At 63.6% G+C, this 17,476-nt stretch overlaps 1 protein-coding gene across 1 annotated transcript; it reads right to left on the reverse strand.

Moving 5' to 3' along the window:
• Window positions 1-269: 269 nt before the first annotated feature.
• On the reverse strand, window positions 270-15,224 carry CCDC27 (coiled-coil domain containing 27). The gene is made up of 13 exons (XM_047082406.1): window positions 15,219-15,224; window positions 14,214-14,600; window positions 13,676-13,808; window positions 11,818-11,913; window positions 11,113-11,267; window positions 8,258-8,419; window positions 7,259-7,354; window positions 6,639-6,954; window positions 6,367-6,497; window positions 4,405-4,482; window positions 3,892-4,104; window positions 2,008-2,112; window positions 270-499 (listed from the first exon to the last, which is right to left on the reverse strand). The coding sequence occupies exons 1-13, from the start codon at window positions 15,222-15,224 to the stop codon at window positions 374-376; spliced, it is 2,004 nt and encodes a 667-aa protein (XP_046938362.1). The 3' UTR covers window positions 270-373.
• Between the last annotated feature and the right edge of the window lie 2,252 nt (window positions 15,225-17,476).

Raw genomic sequence — 17,476 nt, forward strand, 5'->3', positions numbered from 1 at the left:
AACAGCAGCAGGAAAAACGGCCTCCATCCACCCTCTTCCAAAGGGGTCGCCCCAGCCAGGGAAGCCCCCATTTCGGAGGTGGCCCCCCGTGGGCCCAACCGAAGGAGCCGATAGGCACCCAGGCTCAGGCCTTCAAAGCCCGGGGCCTCTGGAGGGGGCCCTTGCTCCGTGTGGGGGTCTCCCCAGGAAGGAGTCAGGGATGCAGATCGGGGATGGAACCCGAGCCCCCACGCGTCCCGGAGGGAAAGAGAAGCTGAGCCCATGGCCAAGGACAGGGTTTAATTCCAAAGCGAGAAGACGGGGCCACACACGATGGCCCCGCGAGCTGGGGCCCAGCGTCTGGGGGGGCGGGGGGCGCGTGGGCAGGCGGGCTCTACTTGGAGGCCAGCTTCTTGGACTTGCTCTGGGAGGAAGGGGCCTCCGACTGGTGCAGGGGAGGCATCCTGATGCCTTTCTGTTTCAGCTGATTGTAGTAGTCGGCTCGCTCAGAGATGATCCTCTGGGGAGGAGCACAGGCCGAGGCTGCGGGGGCGCCGCTGCTCCACCCCCCCCCCCCCCACCAAGGGCAGCCGCAGCAGGGCCTGCACGGAGCTCCGAGCACTGACACCAGCTCTCCAGGGGGAAAAGCTGTGGTCTTGCAGCACTTGCGAACTTCCGTGCAAAAAACGCTCCCACCGCTGCTGGTCAGGCCCCCGGAGATGAAGCCCACAGAACTCGGAGTGGGGAAGAGAGCCCCTCCCCCCACGGGCCCCGGGCCGCGGTCACTCTCCCCTGAAGCAGCACTAGGTCCCCTGCGAATCTCCAGCAGCCCCCGACCGAGAGACCTCAGAGGCCACGGAGCCTGTCCCTCCAGGCCCTTCTGTCCTGCCCCCTCCCTCACCTCTCCTGCTTCACCACCGGTCACTGTTTTGTGTCCTTTGTGTCCGACACCGGCAGGGGAAAGGATTCTTCCCTGACTACTGGGTGGTACCGAGGACCCTTCCCTCCCTCTCTCTCCCCTCCCTCTCTCTCCCTCTCCTCCCCCTTTTCTTCTCTGCCCCCTCCCTCTCCCTCTCCCCCAGCAACGGTAGCCAGGCTGCAGAGACCTCCTCCCAGGTCCTCATGCAAGGACCCCTCCCCTGAGACCTTTGCCACCCTGCGGGATGGCCACTGGCCGCGGCCCCACCCCCACGGCGCAGAGGAAAGAAATCAGGTCTCAGGGACACGCGGGGCGCTGGAAGGGGACAGGCCCTGGTGGCAAGCGCCCTGCCGTGGGAGGCTTGCGGCATGGGGACCGAAGCAGCCCCTGTGAGCAGCACACGGGGCCGCACAGAGCGCGTTTGGGTCAGGGGCTCGGCTCCCAGGGCCCTCTCCCCACCACACCCCGAGGCGGACGCGCTGTCTCCCACGTGCAGAGGGAAACTCCGCGGCTCTGAACTCAAGTGACCCGGCCACAGCTTCTCAGCCGAGGGCCACAGGGGTGGTGACTGACCCCTGCCGGCCCCAAAGTCTGCACCATGTTCCCTGCACCACCGTGCCCCTGTGAGGCCTCTGTTTGGGGTCAGCAAGATGACAGCGCGGGCCAAGGCCAGGGAGGGGTCTGTGCCAGGGTCCTGCCTGAACAGATGACTATCCCAGCTGAGGCCACGCCGAGGTGCTGAGAAGCATCCCTGAAGAGGCTGGGTGGGCCAGGGTCCCTGCTGCGGGGGAACCTCCAGGACTCCAGCGGCTCGGCCCCCCGCCCCCGTGCATCCCCCGCGGACTTGCTGCTGGGGGTCACCGAAGGCCGAGAGCGGCTAGCCTCACCAGCCGTACAACATCGCCACCCTTTCGGGGGGTCCGGTCCCCCTCTGCCTGAGCAGAGAGTAAGCATGATCCCCGGGTGACGGCGAACAGTGACACAGAACCAGAACGGGGGTCCGTGGCATCCGTGCTGGCTTCTCCCCTCCGCGTCTGGCTGCAAATTAGTCAGCTCCCGCCCGGAGACGCGGCCTCGGGGACAAGGAGGCAGCCCAGCGCCAAATGTACCTGCAAGGCCTCCAGAATGTCACTGTCAGAGATCTCAGTGGCCAAGGACTTGATCCCGGGGGTGCTGAAGGTGGCCTGGATGATGTTGTTTCTTAGTCTTTCGAGCTGTGAGCAAAGGGAAGGAGCGGGGGAGTCACCACCCCGGCTTGAAGCTTTTCAGAAGGTAGACGTGCCCTCGCTTTTCACAGCCTCAGAACCTGGAAGAGGTCGGGAGAGGCCGGCTGGTCTGCCCGGGAGCTACAAGGGGCCGGATCCAAACCCAGGCCCGGGGGGTCCTGACACCAAGGCTTTAAGACTTTCTACCGCTTTTTTTTCCTTTTTAATTGAAAAAGAAATGGTTTTAAAAGGGGGGGGGGTACCAGAGCTCTGAACAACCCCCCACCGGGCCACCCCCTTCCCCTAGGGAACTGGCGCAGCCCCCTCCCGACCCCAGGGCGCCCTGCGAGCCTGTCAGCCCCTCCCTGTTAGCATTGGAGGGGGCACTCGGGGGTCCCTCCCTCCTTGCCTCGTGCTGCTGGCGGTAACTAGCCGCTGACAGGGCATTAACCGGGTGTTGACGAGGACGGGGCTCAGGCTGTCTGGTCTCGCTGCCATCGGCCTAGCTGTGCACGTGCAGGGCCCCAGCCCGCCTCCGCCCGCCTGTACCCCACAAGCCCTCAGACAGGGCCCCCCGAGTTCTGGCGGCGGCACGCTAGCAGCTCCTCGGCCTCCGCGTCCGGAAGCCCCGACAGAGCAGGAGGGCCAAAGGGGAACCAGCCTGAAGAGGCTGCAGGAGGGTCCACTTTGGCTCCGGGACAGAGGGGATGTTAGGAGCCCCGGGACCTTGGGCGGGGGGCGGGGGGGGGGGCTCCCATGTTTTCCAGTGTGGACCGATGCCAGCTCGGAGCTGGCACCGCACTGGTGTGGGGGTCCCGCCCTCTCTACTGGAGGTGGCCGTCAGCTGGGGGTGTCCGGCCACAGTGCCCCACGCCCGGGCTGTCTCAGGCATCACTGGCAGGTCCTGGCACCCCTTCCTGCCAACCCCAGGCCTAGGCTCACCCTCTCAGCACAGCGCTCCAGGCCCTACTAGACAGACTTGAGACCCCAGCACCCAGCACCCCGCTAACGCTCCAGCTGGGTGGGACACCACTTGATGAAAGATAGCAGGTGGGGGGGGGGCCTCGGTGATGCCCTCAGAGCCGCCCAGCAGGAGGCTGGCCCCCCACGGGGAGTTGGGCGCACCTGGGTGGCCACAGGCACTCTGGGTGGGAAAGAGAGAGGACCTTTCCCTTTGCCGCTTTTCGGATTCTAAATCAAGTCAGCTCTTCCGCCGGTTTCCTTTTCTGCCTGGGCGGGGGGGAGGTCCCTCATAGCAGAGGGCACCTCGGCCTCCCTCTGTGCCTCTGCTCACGTCCCGTCCCACGTAGGGGCTCCGATATGGGATCCTGCTCTTCAAATCCCAGCACCACCCCTGCGCAGCCCTGGGGGCTCAGACGCATTACTTAACCTCTCCTGCTGCGGGTGCCTTTGTAGCTTTGTGCACGAGGTTAGAAGACTTCAGCGAGCTGCTTAGAACGGTGTCGGACCCGTGGCAAGCACCCCGTAGCTTGCGAGGAGATGGTGGCATTACTAGCATACCCCCTGACCGCAGAGCCCCCCTTCCTGGCCGGCCAAGCCCTGGTGCCCACTCCCAGCACGAGCCAACGCAGCGACTCCATCCACGAAGCGGGCGAGGCTGCCCCCGCCTCGGGACCGAGGTGTGCAAGGCCCCTCACACCTCTGCTGTCTCCACCACCATTTCTGGAGCGCAACTCTGCGTGCGCCAGGGGGGCCGGGATACGAGGGGGGAAGAGCCTGAGCCCCTGCTCACTCCCTGAGCTCCCCAGGCCGGGGCGCCTGGCCTACCCGGGACTGCGCGCTCTCCAGGGCCACGCGGGCCTGCAGCTCCGCCTGCTGGATCATCTCGTTCCTGCTCCCCATCTCCTCCTGCAGCCACTTCTGTCTCTGCAGCTGGCCCTCCTTCTGGCTCACCTGGTCCTGCAGCTGGCTGACCTTGGCCTCCAGCTCCGAGACGACGTGTTCCTGCTTGGCGAGTCTGCTCTGCAGCTCCGCCACTTGCTGCGGGGGCGGGGGGGGGGGAGGGAGGACGGGGGAGTAGGGTCGCCCGTGTTCCCCGCCCCTTTGTCCCCCCAAGACGGCCGGCGTCACCGAGTTCAAGCCAGATGTGGAGCCAGCAGTGGCGAGGAGCCTCTGTGTGCACCTGCGTTCCAGCCACTGCTGATGGGGGTGCCGCCTGACGGAGGGGGGCCCCCGACTGACTGCGAAGGGGGTTTGCGGCTCGTGTCCCCCACGCGGCGTCAGGACTTACAGCAAAAACAGCGAGATCTGGCTGACCGTTTAACCACGCCTGGCGGTCACCTGGCGGAGGAGAAAGTTGTCCTTCTCCATGAGGCCCATCATCTCTTCATGTTTCTTGTCTTCCCTGAGGTTGGAGAACTGGAAGGCAGAAGGGGGGTTGGCTCAGGGAACGGGAGGACGGGCGGGACACCGGTGTCCACCCGTCTGCCCGAGCCTCAGTGCCGCAGAAGCCGCAGGACCCCTGCCAAGGGCAGGGAGAAGGACGGGGGGCCTGCAAACACGCAGGGAGCTGGGCAGAGCCAAGGAGGACGGGTGCTGAGCCAGCGGCGGGGAAAGCTGACGAGCCCAGCTCCCTCCCGGAGTCCCCCAGGCTCAGGAGTTGGAGGTGCGGCTGCTTCTGGGTGTAGAGGCTCCTGTGGGGTGGGGGTCGGTGGTGACTATTCAGGAACGGAGTGGCAGACCGGTGCCCAACCTCGAGCGGCGAGGAGCCTGCCCCTCGTCCGCCTGGCGGGAGGCTGGGGGCCGGGGTTTGGCAGAGGGGCTCCGGCGGGGGAGGTGCCAGGCTCAGTGTGGGGGTGGCGGCCCCAGGCTCCAGATGTGGGCTCCCCCCCACCCCCTGGGCCTCCCGCGACACCAGCAGCTGGGCCTTCACATCACAGGCAAGAAACCCTCCCAGGTGCCAGATTCCGGGGCAATCTGAGCAAATTCAGAGGAAAGCCCTAACGAGACGACCTTGAACGCTGGGCTGACGGGGGGCCCGTGTGCCCTTGTGCGCGAAGCACAAAATGAGCACCGCGTGGCCACTCCGCTCGGCCCTGACGCTGGAGCAAAGCTCTCTCGCGAACGACAGAGACCGAGGCGGAGGGACACAGGACACCTGCAGGAGAGAGAGGGATGTTGCAGCAATTAAGCCCGGCAGCCAGGAGTGTTGCGCGAGGTCAGACCCGCCACCGATCTTGAGGTAAAGAAGATACGAGGACGTTCGGAGAACAAGGCGGATCGGGGAAGCGTCAGTGTGACAAAGGCAGGAGGGAGGAGGCCGCGGAGAAAGTGCGGAGAACGAGGAAAGCACGGCAGACGGACCAGGAGACGGAAGAGGAGGGGGAACCAGGTCTAGGGACGCCAGGAGGACGGAAGGTTCGAGAGACAAGAGGAGGAAACGAAAAACCGAGATAAACGTGAGCTTCCAGAACCACAGGACACGTGTTCCCGGTTGGTCCCGGAGAGCCCAGGACGGTGAACGGGCCGCGATGGCACAAGTCCGCCAGCTTTCAGGGCACCGGGGACCAGGACGGCACCGCGGCCACCCCGCCTGGGCCCGGGCGAGCGAGAGGCGGGGACACACTGACGGAAGGCGCCGTCCCGGCCACACTCTGCCGCCAAGTAGAAGCAGGCCGTTCGCGGAGTGCGGTGTCCCCCCAGTTTACACATACTCGTTTTTTTATCAAAAGATCGCTGCAGGATGCGCGCCCATGAAGACGCGGGAGTAGGTCAGAAGAGAGAGTGGACCTTAATCCTCATTCCGGAAGCCCGTGTTTCAGCCCCAGGCGGGCGTGTGCTGCCGACAACGTGCCCCCACCCCCACCCCCCTGGGGGTCCTGGGTGGGGGACACCGGCGGGAGGCGGACCTCCCTGCGTTGGGGACCCCAGGCAGGGGAGGAAGGAGGAAGCAACAGATAAGGTGATGATGCAGATAGTTCCAGAATGGGCGTTGGAAGCATGCCGTCCGGGAACCTGCAGAGCGATTCCTAAGGAAGAGTGGAGAGAGGTCGCCGCGGGGGAGGGGCGCGTGAGGGGGAGGAGGGTGGACACACCTACTGGGGCGACGAGCCTGTGGGACTCCTTGATTCTTTACGCTGCGAGTGTGAAAAACTTCGAGCAAACACGGTGCTCAGCTAGGGGCGGGTGGACGCGGGGCGGGGGGTCCTGGGAAGTGGCCCGGAGCCGAGCGGCCCGGGGTGGACGGTGCGGGGCTGCCCGGGCTCCCGGCTCCCAGTGCCAGGGTGACAGGGGCGCGGCCACCTTGTTGGACATGGCGCGTAGCTGGTCCTCCCGCTCCCGAAGCTCCCTCCGCAGGGCCTCGCTCTCCGTGTGCACCTGCCGCAGCCGGGACTCCTGGTAACCCACTAGGCGTTGTAAGGACGCGATGGCTCCTGCGTGGGCGCCGCGGAGGAGAGGAGAGAGAGCAGGGGCCTGAGAAGCCGGGCTGAGGGTGGTGGCCTCCCGCCCGGGGGCCTCGGTCCCCTGGGCTCCCCCCCAACCCCACCCGAGGCTCCCAGGCCCCGGGGCCGCACCTGTCGCGAGCGAGTATCTGGTCCTGGTCACCTGCAGCTCGTCCTGGAGCTCCCAGATCACCTGCTCGTACTCCTCCAGCTGGGCCACCAGCTCCCGCTCGAAGGCCTCTTCCAGGGAGCTCGAACTTCTCTTAGACTGAGCCTCGGCCCCCTGCACCTCCTCCTCCTCCAGCTGCTCCCCCTCCGCCTCAACCCCCTCCTCGGGCGCGGCCTCCCCGCTGCCCGTTCCGCCCTCTGCTTCTCCTGCCTCGTCTTCTTGGCCGCCATCCACTTCCAGGTCCTTGCCCCTGTGGGTCGCGGAACACTCGTCCTGCGGCTGGGACACGGAAGGCACGCCGGGCAGGAGTGCACTGGGCGTGGGGCCGCGGCCCCCCAGCCGGGGCAGGGTCAGCCTCGTCCCCTCGGAGACCCTGGCACCCCCCGGGGCAGGGGGGCTGGAGTCCCGCCACCCTGCACCTGTTCCCCCCAGGTGTGTCTGAGGGCCTACGACTGGGGAAAGGCCAGCAGGTGAGAGCTACGGGTGGGCCACCGTGGCCTGGGCCCCGCCCGGCTGCCCTGCAGATGTGGCCCGGGGTCAGGACTCCCACCCCCCCCCCCCCCGTTTCCCAACAGGCCCGCACCTGCCTTCTGTGCTGCAACTCCTCCTCGTCTCTGAAGAAGGTTCTCAGGACGCTCAGCTTCCCCAAGGGCTTTGGTGCAGACTCTGAGGGCTGCTCCTGTAAGACGCCTGCGTGAGCCTCGGCTCCCCCGGGGGGTGAGACCTGTCCTTCTGGAAGGGGACAGCAGCCTCTCCAAGTCGCAGGGGAGGGAGGGGAGCCAGTGTCCTCCTGCCAAGGGTGCTGTGTTGCTGAGAAGGGGGGCGGTGGCCTGCACGTGAGCAGGCCCAAGTTTCCTGTGGCTCACAGCTCTCTAAGCGCCCCCGGGGGGGGGGCTGGGGAGCAGGGAAGGCAGGCTGACGCCCCCAGGCCCCCGGAGATTCCTGCTGCCCCTGCCTGCTGGCACTGTGCCATCGGCGTCTGGTCCAGCTCTCTCTGGTGGCATCTCGGGGGTCCCCGCCCCCGCCTCATGTGTGCCCCCAGCATAATGCTGGGCTGTATCCTCAGGAATGAAAGAAATCAAGTTTTAGGAAGCAGGCGACTGCTTCCCCGGGCCCTACCGGCACCTGCCTGGTTCAGCCCTCTGTTCAGACCTGGGAAGGGGCAGCACCGTACCCCCCCCCCTCCCCCCGCCAACGGCTTTATAGGCAAGGACACTGAACGTCCTGCCGGCAGAACAGACCTGGCTCAACTGAGCCGCCACGCCCACCGGGTCCATGTCTCAGCCCCGGACGCCACCTTCAGGGCTCCTTCCATCCTTCAGGATCTCGGAGGATCCGGCCCTCATCTTACGGGAAGGAAGCGGAGTCCAGACAGACACACCGCCCGCCCCAGGGACCAAGCAAGGGGGCAGCACAGCACAGGGGTCTGTATCTACACGGAGCCCCTGCCCCCACCAGGACGTGGCAGGCTTCCGGGACGACGGGGCACTTGCGGGGGGGCCCGAGGGCTACCCGGAGCTTTGGACCCTTGGCGGCAGAGCTCGTGGCTCAGGCCCCCTGCTCACCCCGTGCCCTGACATACCAGTATCTCTTGGCTTGTGCTTTGGAGGAGGAATTTCAGCTGCTTCTTCAAGGCCTCCCTCTCCTCCTGGAGGGCCGAGACCTCCTCGTCTTTCTTCCGAAGCAGGGCCTCTAGCTGGGACAGGCGCTGCACCTCCTCCCCCAGCGTGCGCAGGCAGTGATCCTGCACAGAAGCGCAGGTGGCCCCCATGTGCCGCTCGAGCCCCTCCCGGGCCCACCCTCTCGGGGCGCCTGTCCCACCGGCAGCTCTGAGCCCAGGAAGGGCAGGCCTGCGGTTCAGGCACCCTGAAATCCCAGCCACCCCTGCCTAAGGGCAGGTCCCAAATCCTTGCCTGGGGGGGGGTGGTGGGCTCCTGGTACCTGCCCTTCAGGCCTGGCCCCAGCCACCCACCCCCGCCCCGGGGCCTTGTCAGAGAGCCCCGCCCTCTGCCCTCCACCTTCTGTGCTCAAAATCTCGGTGCCCCCAGTTCCTCAGAGTCGGAGACACGATACAGATGTTTTTGGACAAACGGAAACCGGAGGACTTGCCACCAGCAGATCTGAGCTGAGGCCGGAGGGAGGTGGTCCAGGCACAGGTGCCGGAGGAAAAGGAGGCAGCTAGGAAGCCCTCCAGATGTTTGGGATTTAAGTGCCAGGCTTCCACGGGGCCCACGAGTCAAAGAAGCAGATGCGCCAAGGAGGTTAGAAGTTTGAAACGGAACAATGATCAACATCAAGACATGTGGAGATTTGTAGGGTGAGGCCGAGGCCACGGAGGGCACGGATTCCGAGCCCCACGCGCACCGACTGGGGCCCGCAGGGAACCAACGGGCTAGCCATCCACCTCAGGGCTTCAGAGAAGAGCTGAGGCTGTAGCAGAGGAGAGGGTGGACGAGGATCTGGGAGGGTGGGGAGGGGAGAGGGGGCGGAGCCAGCAGCATGACGGGGGCGGAGCCAACAGGAGGGCGGAGCCAGCAGCGTGGGGGGAGGGGCGCAGCCAGCAGCATGGCGGGGGAAGGGGCGGAGCCAGCAGCATGGGGGGGAGGGGCGGAGCCAGCAGCATGGCGGGGGGCGGAGCCAGCAACATGGCGAGGGGAGGGACGGAGCCAGCAGCAAGGCGGGGGCGGGGGGATCTGTAGGAATGCGGAACTGCTTATACAATTACGTTAAAATGACTGTCAAAATCGCACCTCTTTCCCCTGCCATAGTGATCGAGACCCACGCATGTGTCCCAAACTGGAAAGAGGATGTTCGGTGCGACTGGGGGCTTGTGGCTGCAGGTGGCTCTCTGGCCTCCCTCCAGTGATGAAGCATCACCTCAGCCAGTTCAGACCAGGCGGAGATGAGGGAAAGACAGCCCTAAGGACACCTTCCGAGCTCCTGGAGGCAGCCAAGCCTGCAGCCCTTCCCCAGGCCCGTTCACATCCGCCAGCTGGTAATACCCCTTCCCGCTGTTTGCATAAGAACACCATGTTGCCAAGGACATTCTTTTACACAGATCTGTGTGGCTCTAGCTAATTAGAGCCTCAGGCTTTCCCCAAAGTGGTCCCAAGATATCAACACTTTCAAAGTTGTGAAACCTATCAGAAAATGTCGAGGCAGAGTTTCGGGAATCAAAGGTAACACGAAGACCCATGGACCCACACCCTCAGGGTTTTGTGTGCCCACCAGCTACTCAACATTTTGTGTGCTCATTGCCATGACGGCCATGAAAGCTTCACCAGCTTTAAGACAACTACAGAAGCAGGTTCTAAGGAAAGACTATTAACGTTGATAAACACCTAGCAGGACAGATGGAGAGAAAGAGAGAGGGCAGGAGTTAGCACCATCAGGAATGGAAAAGAGGCATGCTTTCTCTCTGCAGAAATTAGAGGGGTAATAAAACACCATCCTGTACAGGACTAGGCCAATAAATTTGAAAATTTACATGAAACAGACACATTCCTAAAAAAAAACCAAAAAACAAAAAACAAAAAACATCACTTCCCCAAACTGAAACAAGAGGGAGAAGGAACTCTGAATATCTTTCAAGGAAGTGACTTCATTATTTGTAGAACCTTCTCTCTGAGGACTCTGCAGGAGTCCTCAGTGATGAATTCTTCACCAATCTCGTGTAGACCCTTCCAGAGAATAGAGAACAGAAGGGAGAAAATGCCTCCCAACTTTTCGATGGTTTTTAAAAAAACTTTTTAAGTTTATTATTTATTTTGAGAGAGAGAGAGGGAATCCCAAACAGGCTCGGCATTGTCAGCATGGAGCCCGATGCGGGGTTCAAACCCATGAACCGTGAGATCACGCTCTGAGCCGGGATCCAGAGTCAGGCGCTTAACCGACTGAGCCACCCGGGCACCGCTTGGTGGTTTGTTTCGAGGCCAGACTTACTCTGACACCAAAAGCAAACAAGAGAATTACCAGACAGGTAAATTACTGGCCGGCCGTTCTCTGTCACAAACAAGGATGCAGAGAATCAAATCCCAACAAATCAACTCGTAGGTAGATCTTTGCACACCGAGCTGGTTGTTAATCTTTAAGAATACATCCTCCCAAGTGGAAATATCGGGTCAAAGGCATGTGAATGGTTGAGGTCATGACTCGTGGGGCGAGCTGCATGCCAGGGGGCGGGACCCACGCCAGCTTAACCCGCTGCCCACTGGGGTGAAGGCGCACGGGGGCTGCAGGGTTTGGAAACGCCTGATTCACGGAACCGGAAGAGGGAGCTGGGGGTCAGCTTCGGCCGCGTCTGGGGACCTGCCTGAACAGCTGACCGGATCCAGGGACGAGAGCCCCCGGGGTGGCCGCGGCCCTCCTCTCCAGCGGGATGCGGAGCTGGGGCCTGCGGCTCAGGGTCTGTGCCCAGGGCTCCGCACACGGCCGTACCTTCTCGTGGATGACGGAGATGTACCAGGGCACGCGCTTTCTCAGCTGGCTGTGCGCCAGGACTGGGCTGCTGGGGACCGGGCTTATCATCCGGGATTCGCTTGTCCTCAAGTAGTTGAACTCACAGGCGCTCTTACTAAAGGGAAGGAGGCGCCCTGTCGAGAAGCAGGGGGCAGTCAGACTAGTCCCATGCTGAGCGGCCCCAGGGGCTTCCATGATCGTGTCCCCCCCCAGAAACCCTTCACTGCCCGGCCGGCCTCACCACACCCCTACTTGTGACCACCCTCGTCCGTCCTTCCCCACCTGCCCATGTGTGTGTTGAAGAAAGGGAGGGAAATGGTGAAAGCAGCCCTTCGAGATTCCCGGGGCCTGGGGGCCAGGACAGCAGGGGTCATGCTGATGCCGCGGTGCGCCAGGTGGCCCAGACATTTGCGAGGGGTTTCCTGGCGTTCAGACAAAGGAGACCTCTGCGTGCAGAGATCGTCTTTGGATAAAGGAAAGAAAGTATATTCGTGTGTGGGAACAGTGTGTTCTACTCAAGGAGGGACGCACCCTGTGTCAGAGACACAGAGCCAGGCAGGTGGTCCCCACGGGGCAGGATCAGGGAGGCCTGGGGAGAGCAGGGGCCGGGGGCAGGTGCAGGCAGAGGCCTCGGGGCTGGCGTGATGAGGAGAGGACCGCGGTGGCAGCCGGCCCCGCGCTCACCGTCCACCTGCTGGCTGGAGAACGGGTCCTGGGTCGCCTTCCAGGAGTCGGGTGCCACGCGCAACTCCTCGGATAACTCGGCTGAGATGGCTGAACCTGCAGGGGGTTCAAGACGCCGGCTGATGGCCGCTAAGGCTACACCTTCCACGACCTCCAGGGCAGGGGCCACGCTTCCATTTCTTTGTAAACCTCGGGTGGGATTAAAGGTGCCGTGTCAGGGGACCCGCGGGAACCCTGGGACTGAACGGAGACACGGTTCCGTCCTCCTGCCCGCGTTGGTGTGCCGGCCCAGAGCAGCAGGTGCAGCTGAGTCTCTCCAAATGGAGGCACCCCTCCCCGGAAGGACCTCGCATCTCCTGGAAAAAGGCTCAGCTTCATGGTATCTGAGAAGCCCCTCTATCCCGAAGGGCAGACCCAGCTACCCCTGAGCTGTCACGGTTCGCGCCACGAGCAGCATGCAGGACGCAGTGTGGTCCCCCAGCCGTCCCGGCCAGCCCAGCCCACAAGTCCAGGGTCAGGAGCACAGGCTGCTGAGGTTCCAGGCCTGACAAGGGGAGCTGGTGGGGGCCCCCACCTCGGACACAAACAAGGCTCCTGTTCCCGGCCAAAGCACTAAGCCTCCATTGCCCTGTCCCTGCGGACAACGTCATGTGTGGGCACGTGGGCCCAGTGCAGGCTGGGACCTGAGGGGTATGGGGTGCTGCCTGGCCTGGCCAGTGGCCCTTGGTGACCACGGAGTGCCCGGCTGCCCTCTCAAAGCCTCCGGATCTCCCGGGTCAGAACGGGGCGCGGCACCACCGGGCGGCTGTCGGGCTCCTCACAGGGGTTTGTTCCTGTCTTTGGCCTTATGACCCCTTTTTGGCAGCTTCCAGAATTTTCAACATTCTCCCCCCTCCCCCAAGCGTATTAAGTCCGCTGAAGGAGACAAGGGAAAAGAAAGGAGGCTTTACCTTCCCTCCCTCCTCCCCTCCCTCCCTCCTCGCCTCCCTCCCTCCGCCCACCCTTCCTCCTCCCACTCCTCCTCCTCCCACTCCTCCTCCTCCCACCCCTCCTCCTCCCACCCCTCCACCTCCCACCCCTCCTCCTCCCACCCCTCCACCTCCCACCCTTCCCTCCTCCAATCCCTCCTCCTCCCACCCCTCCTCCTCCCACCCATCCACCTCCCACCCGTCCACCTCCCACCCTTCCCTCCTCCAATCCCTCCTCCTCCCACCCCTCCTCCTCCCACCCGTCCACCTCCCACCCTTCCCTCCTCCAATCCCTCCTCCTCCCACCCCTCCTCCTCCCACCCGTCCACCTCCCACCCTTCCCTCCTCCAATCCCTCCTCCTCCCACCCCTCCTCCTCCCACCCGTCCACCTCCCACCCGTCCACCTCCCACCCTTCCCTCCTCCAATCCCTCCTCCTCCAGTCCCTCCTCCTCCCACACCTCCTCCTCCCACCCTTCCCTCCTCCCACCCCTCCACCTCCCACCCTTCCCTCCTCCCACCCTTCCCTCCTCCCATCCCTCCTCCTCCCACCCCTCCTCCTCCCACCCTTCCCTCCTCCCACCCCTCCACCTCCCACCCTTCCCTCCTCCTCCCACCCCTCCTCCTCCCACCCTTCCCTCCTCCCACTCCTCCCACCCCTCCCTCCTCCCACCCCTCCCCCTCCCATCCCTCCGGCCTCTGCCTCTGCTGCTGGTTCCAGCTGGGGCTCCTGCCCACACAGCCAGTTTCAGCAGCAGCAGCAACCGCGGCCACCGCGCACAGCCACCGCGGGCCGCCGCTCTGGCTGACGTGTGCCAGCAGGGAAGGCCGCCCGACTCCATGGGGGAAGGAGGCGGTTTCACGCGGGAGCCCCCGGTCGGTGGCTCTCACCGTAAGGACACATGGACGTGGCCCTGGTGCTGAACCGAGGGCAGTGAGGCCGCGCGAGGAACACCTTTCTCAGCGCCTCCAGTTCGGCCGTGAAGCTGGTGTCCTCGGCGCTGGCGTCTTGCGTCCGTCCGTCCTGGCGGAGTGGGGACAACGAGACACTGAGAGAGGAGACCCTGGAAGCCGCCTGCCCCTCTCCCCGAGCACCGCGAGCTTCAGGACAGCGTGTGCACCGGCTGGAGACACTGGCGGCATCCGCCTGGGGAGTCCTTGGGGACCCCGGGTTGGCTCTCTGGTCTCCTGGAGCCCGAGGTACATTCAGGGACCTGCCGGCTGTGCTTCCCCTCCCCCCCATCCTCTCCTCTCCCCGTTGGCTCCTCCTGGAGACCCCTCTGAGGAAGGCTCAAGGCGGACGGTGCCTCCTCGCTCACGGGCTCTGCACCCCCCAGAATCTGCCCTTCCGGGGCCATCACCGGAGCGTATCTGGAGGCCTTCGGTCGAGCGGCAGAAGCAGGCCGTCCGCCCGCCGGGACCCCCGTACCGTCTCCCCGTAGAAGCGGCTGAGGGCCCGAGCCGGCTTGCTGAGGCCTCGCCACCCGCAGCTGCCGGGGCCGGCCACGCTCTGCAGGGGCAGCACGCCCTTCTCCGGCGGGTTGGGCTCCAGGCCGCGCTTCTTCGGGGGCAGGGCTCCGGCCCGCGGCATCCTCAGGGCGGGTGCAGAGACCGCGGTCGGGCAGCGGAAGGACGCCGTGGACGGTCGGCCTCCGCGGGAGCCGGGCTCACGGCTACGCCCGCTCGGGCCCGGGCGGGACCGGCTCCGGAAGCCCCGCGTCCTGTGGGATCCGGGGAGCGTGTGTGGCATCACTGACGTCTCCATAGAAACAGGCCGTGCCACTTGGCCTAATTTTCTGTGATTCGTCTTAACTTCCTGCCCGCGAGGGGAGCCAGAAGCTGTTCCCAGGAGGGGCGGCCGAGGCCCCGGCGGCCCTGTCCCTTCATGTCTCTGTCCTCGCCCCCCATCAGTGCTCTGCCTTACCTGAAGTTGGACCCCGCTGCCGGGGCTCCGATATGGAAATTTAAGAAGCATTTCGTTTCTTGTATAATTTTTTTTTTAAGTTTATTTTGAGAGCACTCACGTGCGCACCAGCAGGGTAGGTGGGGAGGGGCAGAGAGAGAGAGAGAGAGAGAGAGAGAGAAGCCCAAGCAGGCTCTGCACTGTCAGCACAGAGCCCAACACGGGGCTCGAACTCACCAGCTGTGAGATCATGACCTGAGCCGAAGTCGGACGCTTCACCGACTGAGCCACCCGGGCGCCCCTCTCCCCTGAATTTTTGTGACAGACTCTTAATTTACACTCACTCCCTCTAAATTCATCCCCGCCCCGTGCAAGCCTGCTCCCTCACCGCACCGCTTGTCTGAGAGCGGGGCTCGGGGCTCCGTTAGCACAGCCTGCAGCAAGGAGCGGGCGAGGCACCCCCAGGTCACGCCGCGAGTGCCACCCTGTGTTCCCTGCAGGCGTCGGTCCAGGCGCGGGTCCCGTACTCACGTACATGGCGCACACCCACACGCGCACAGACCCGCGTACACACATTCACGCACGAAACCCCGTCTGGTTTGGGTGGGAACCCACATTCTCCTATGACTGATCCCTGGGAAGCCACGTCCCCTCTCTGGGCCGGTTTTCTCATCTGTACAACGGGGGTAAAGATAATCCCCAGCTCACAGAGCCGGCGTGAGGATTCAGTCGGGAAAAGTAGACAAAGAGCTGAGGCACGTAGTGAGGACGGCCTGTTGTTAACTATGATCATCGTTAACTCCCTTCGTCCTCAGTGCTGCCACCTGTTTGCCGTCCTAGAGGGACCGGGCCCAGCTGGGTAGTTGGGAAGGGGGACAAAACAGGGGCCTAATGAATCACATGTGGCACTGACCTCCGCTTTCACTGCTGTTCACCGTCAGCAGTTTGGACGCCAAGGAGCTCAGAAGCAGATTAGTTCTAACTTTGCCTTTCTGTCTGTCTTTTTGGCGTTTGGGCTTTTCACTTATTCTCACTTACTGAGTGTCTGCCAGGCGCCAGACGCTGCCCTGGGCCCCAAGGGCACCACGGAGTCCGTGGGACAGCCCGTGGCACGCCGTGGCAGCGGCCAGCCGGGCCCCAGGGGCTGAGCACAGCACGGCTTTTCTGGACCCCGCCGCCTGCCTCGCTGGGCACCACTGGCCACGTTGCAGAAAAATTCCTCCGACCCTCGTCAGGACGGAAAGGGAGACTTTATTCAAAGAGTAGAGCGGGCAAGAGAGATTGAACTCAACTCTGAATGCGGCAGGTGAGCGGGGCCCCCAGCCCAGGAGCAGCCTGAGGGGGTCGTGGATGGACCTTGCTAAGCGGGGCGGCAAGAGTGGGGGCTCCTCTCCGGGGGCAGGCCGAGGGCTCACGCACAGGGAGGGGAAGAAGAGGGGTGTGGTTGGATGACAAGGGGCCAGGGACTCTGAAAACTGGCCTTGCAGGACTCTTGCTAAAACTGACTCGGCCAAACATGGATGGGGGAGGCCAGGATGGGGGCCTCGGGGGCGAGAAGAGGGCTCAGAGGGGCCCCGTTAAAGTTGGGTCGAGGACAGAGTCTCTGTCTGTTGGTCAGGGACCCAGGCTGTCGAGGCTCCACTCCGTGACCAGCGTCGGAGGCAGGAGGTGGGAGCCCCGAGGGCCCCTGGTTAGCAGTGCTTTGGCCTGGAAGTGTGGCCACGCTCCCCCCCCCCCCCCGCCCCGCCCAAGCACACCACCTGGTGCACTGCATTGCAACGGGGTGGGGGACACACAGCGACCGTTACCCCCCAGAAAGTTCTGTTGAGGTCCTAACCCCCAGAATCTCAGGATGTGGCCTGATTTGGAAATAGGGTCTTTACAGAGGTCATGAGGGTGGGTTCTGAGCCATCTGACTGGGGTCCTTATAAAAAGGGGAAACAGGGGCACATGGGTGGCTCAGTCGGTTGGGCGTCGAACTTCGGCTCAGGTCGTGATCTCACAGTTCATGGGTTCGAGCCCCGTGTCGGGCTCTGTGATGACAGCTCGGAGCCTGGAGCCTGCTTCCCATTCTGTGTCTCTCTCTCTCTCTCTGCCCCTCCTCTGCTGGTGCTCCCTCTCTCTCTCAAAAACAAATAAATATAAAAAATTAAAAACAAAAAGGCAGAGATGTCTGCCCACCCACGTTCACAGCAGCATTAGTGACAGTTGCCAAAAGGCAGGAGCAACCCAAATGCCCATCAACGGATGAATGGAGAAACACGATAGAGGAGATCCACAGAATGGAATCTCACTCAGCCCTGAGAAGGCAGGACCTCCTGATGGCTGCCACAGCACAGATGGCCCCCGGGGACATTATGCTTCGTGAAAGAAGCCAGGCACAAAGGGACAAACCCTGTGTGATGCCACACGCACGCAGCACACAGAGGAGTCAGACTCCTCGAGACCGAAGGTGGGAGGGGGAATGGCGGTTAGCGTTTAGGGCGGAGAGTTTCAGTCTCAGTCTGCAAGACGGAAAGTGTCCTGGGGATGGACGGTGATGACGGCGGCACCACAGGGGGAATGTTGTGCCCTAATGCCACGGAGCGGTACGTTTGAAGTGGTCAATTTTGTGCTCTTTATATTTTGCCCCAATTTTATTTAACAAATAACTTTTTAAAAGGTGTGGAAGAGGGGCACCTGGGCGTCCGACTGTCGGTTCGGCTCAGGTCACGATCTCAGGGTTTGTGAGTTCCGGCCCTGCATCGGGCTCCGTGCTGCCCCTCCCCCGCTCGCTGTCTCCGTCTCTC

This window comes from Lynx rufus, unplaced genomic scaffold (assembly GCF_022079265.1).
Source record: "Lynx rufus isolate CCGP_SWC_20201006 ecotype Redwood Valley unplaced genomic scaffold, mLynRuf1.p SCAF_2, whole genome shotgun sequence".
Lineage (NCBI taxonomy): Eukaryota > Metazoa > Chordata > Mammalia > Carnivora > Felidae > Lynx > Lynx rufus.

Coding starts and splice junctions, on each gene's coding strand:
- CCDC27 (XM_047082406.1), bottom strand. Junction 11,914..13,675: donor CACGTCCATGTGTCCTTACG/GTGAGAGCCACC, acceptor AACCCCCTGCAG/GTTCAGCCATCTCAGCCGAG. Junction 500..2,007: donor ACATTCTGGAGGCCTTGCAG/GTACATTTGGCG, acceptor GCTCCTCCCCAG/AGGATCATCTCTGAGCGAGC.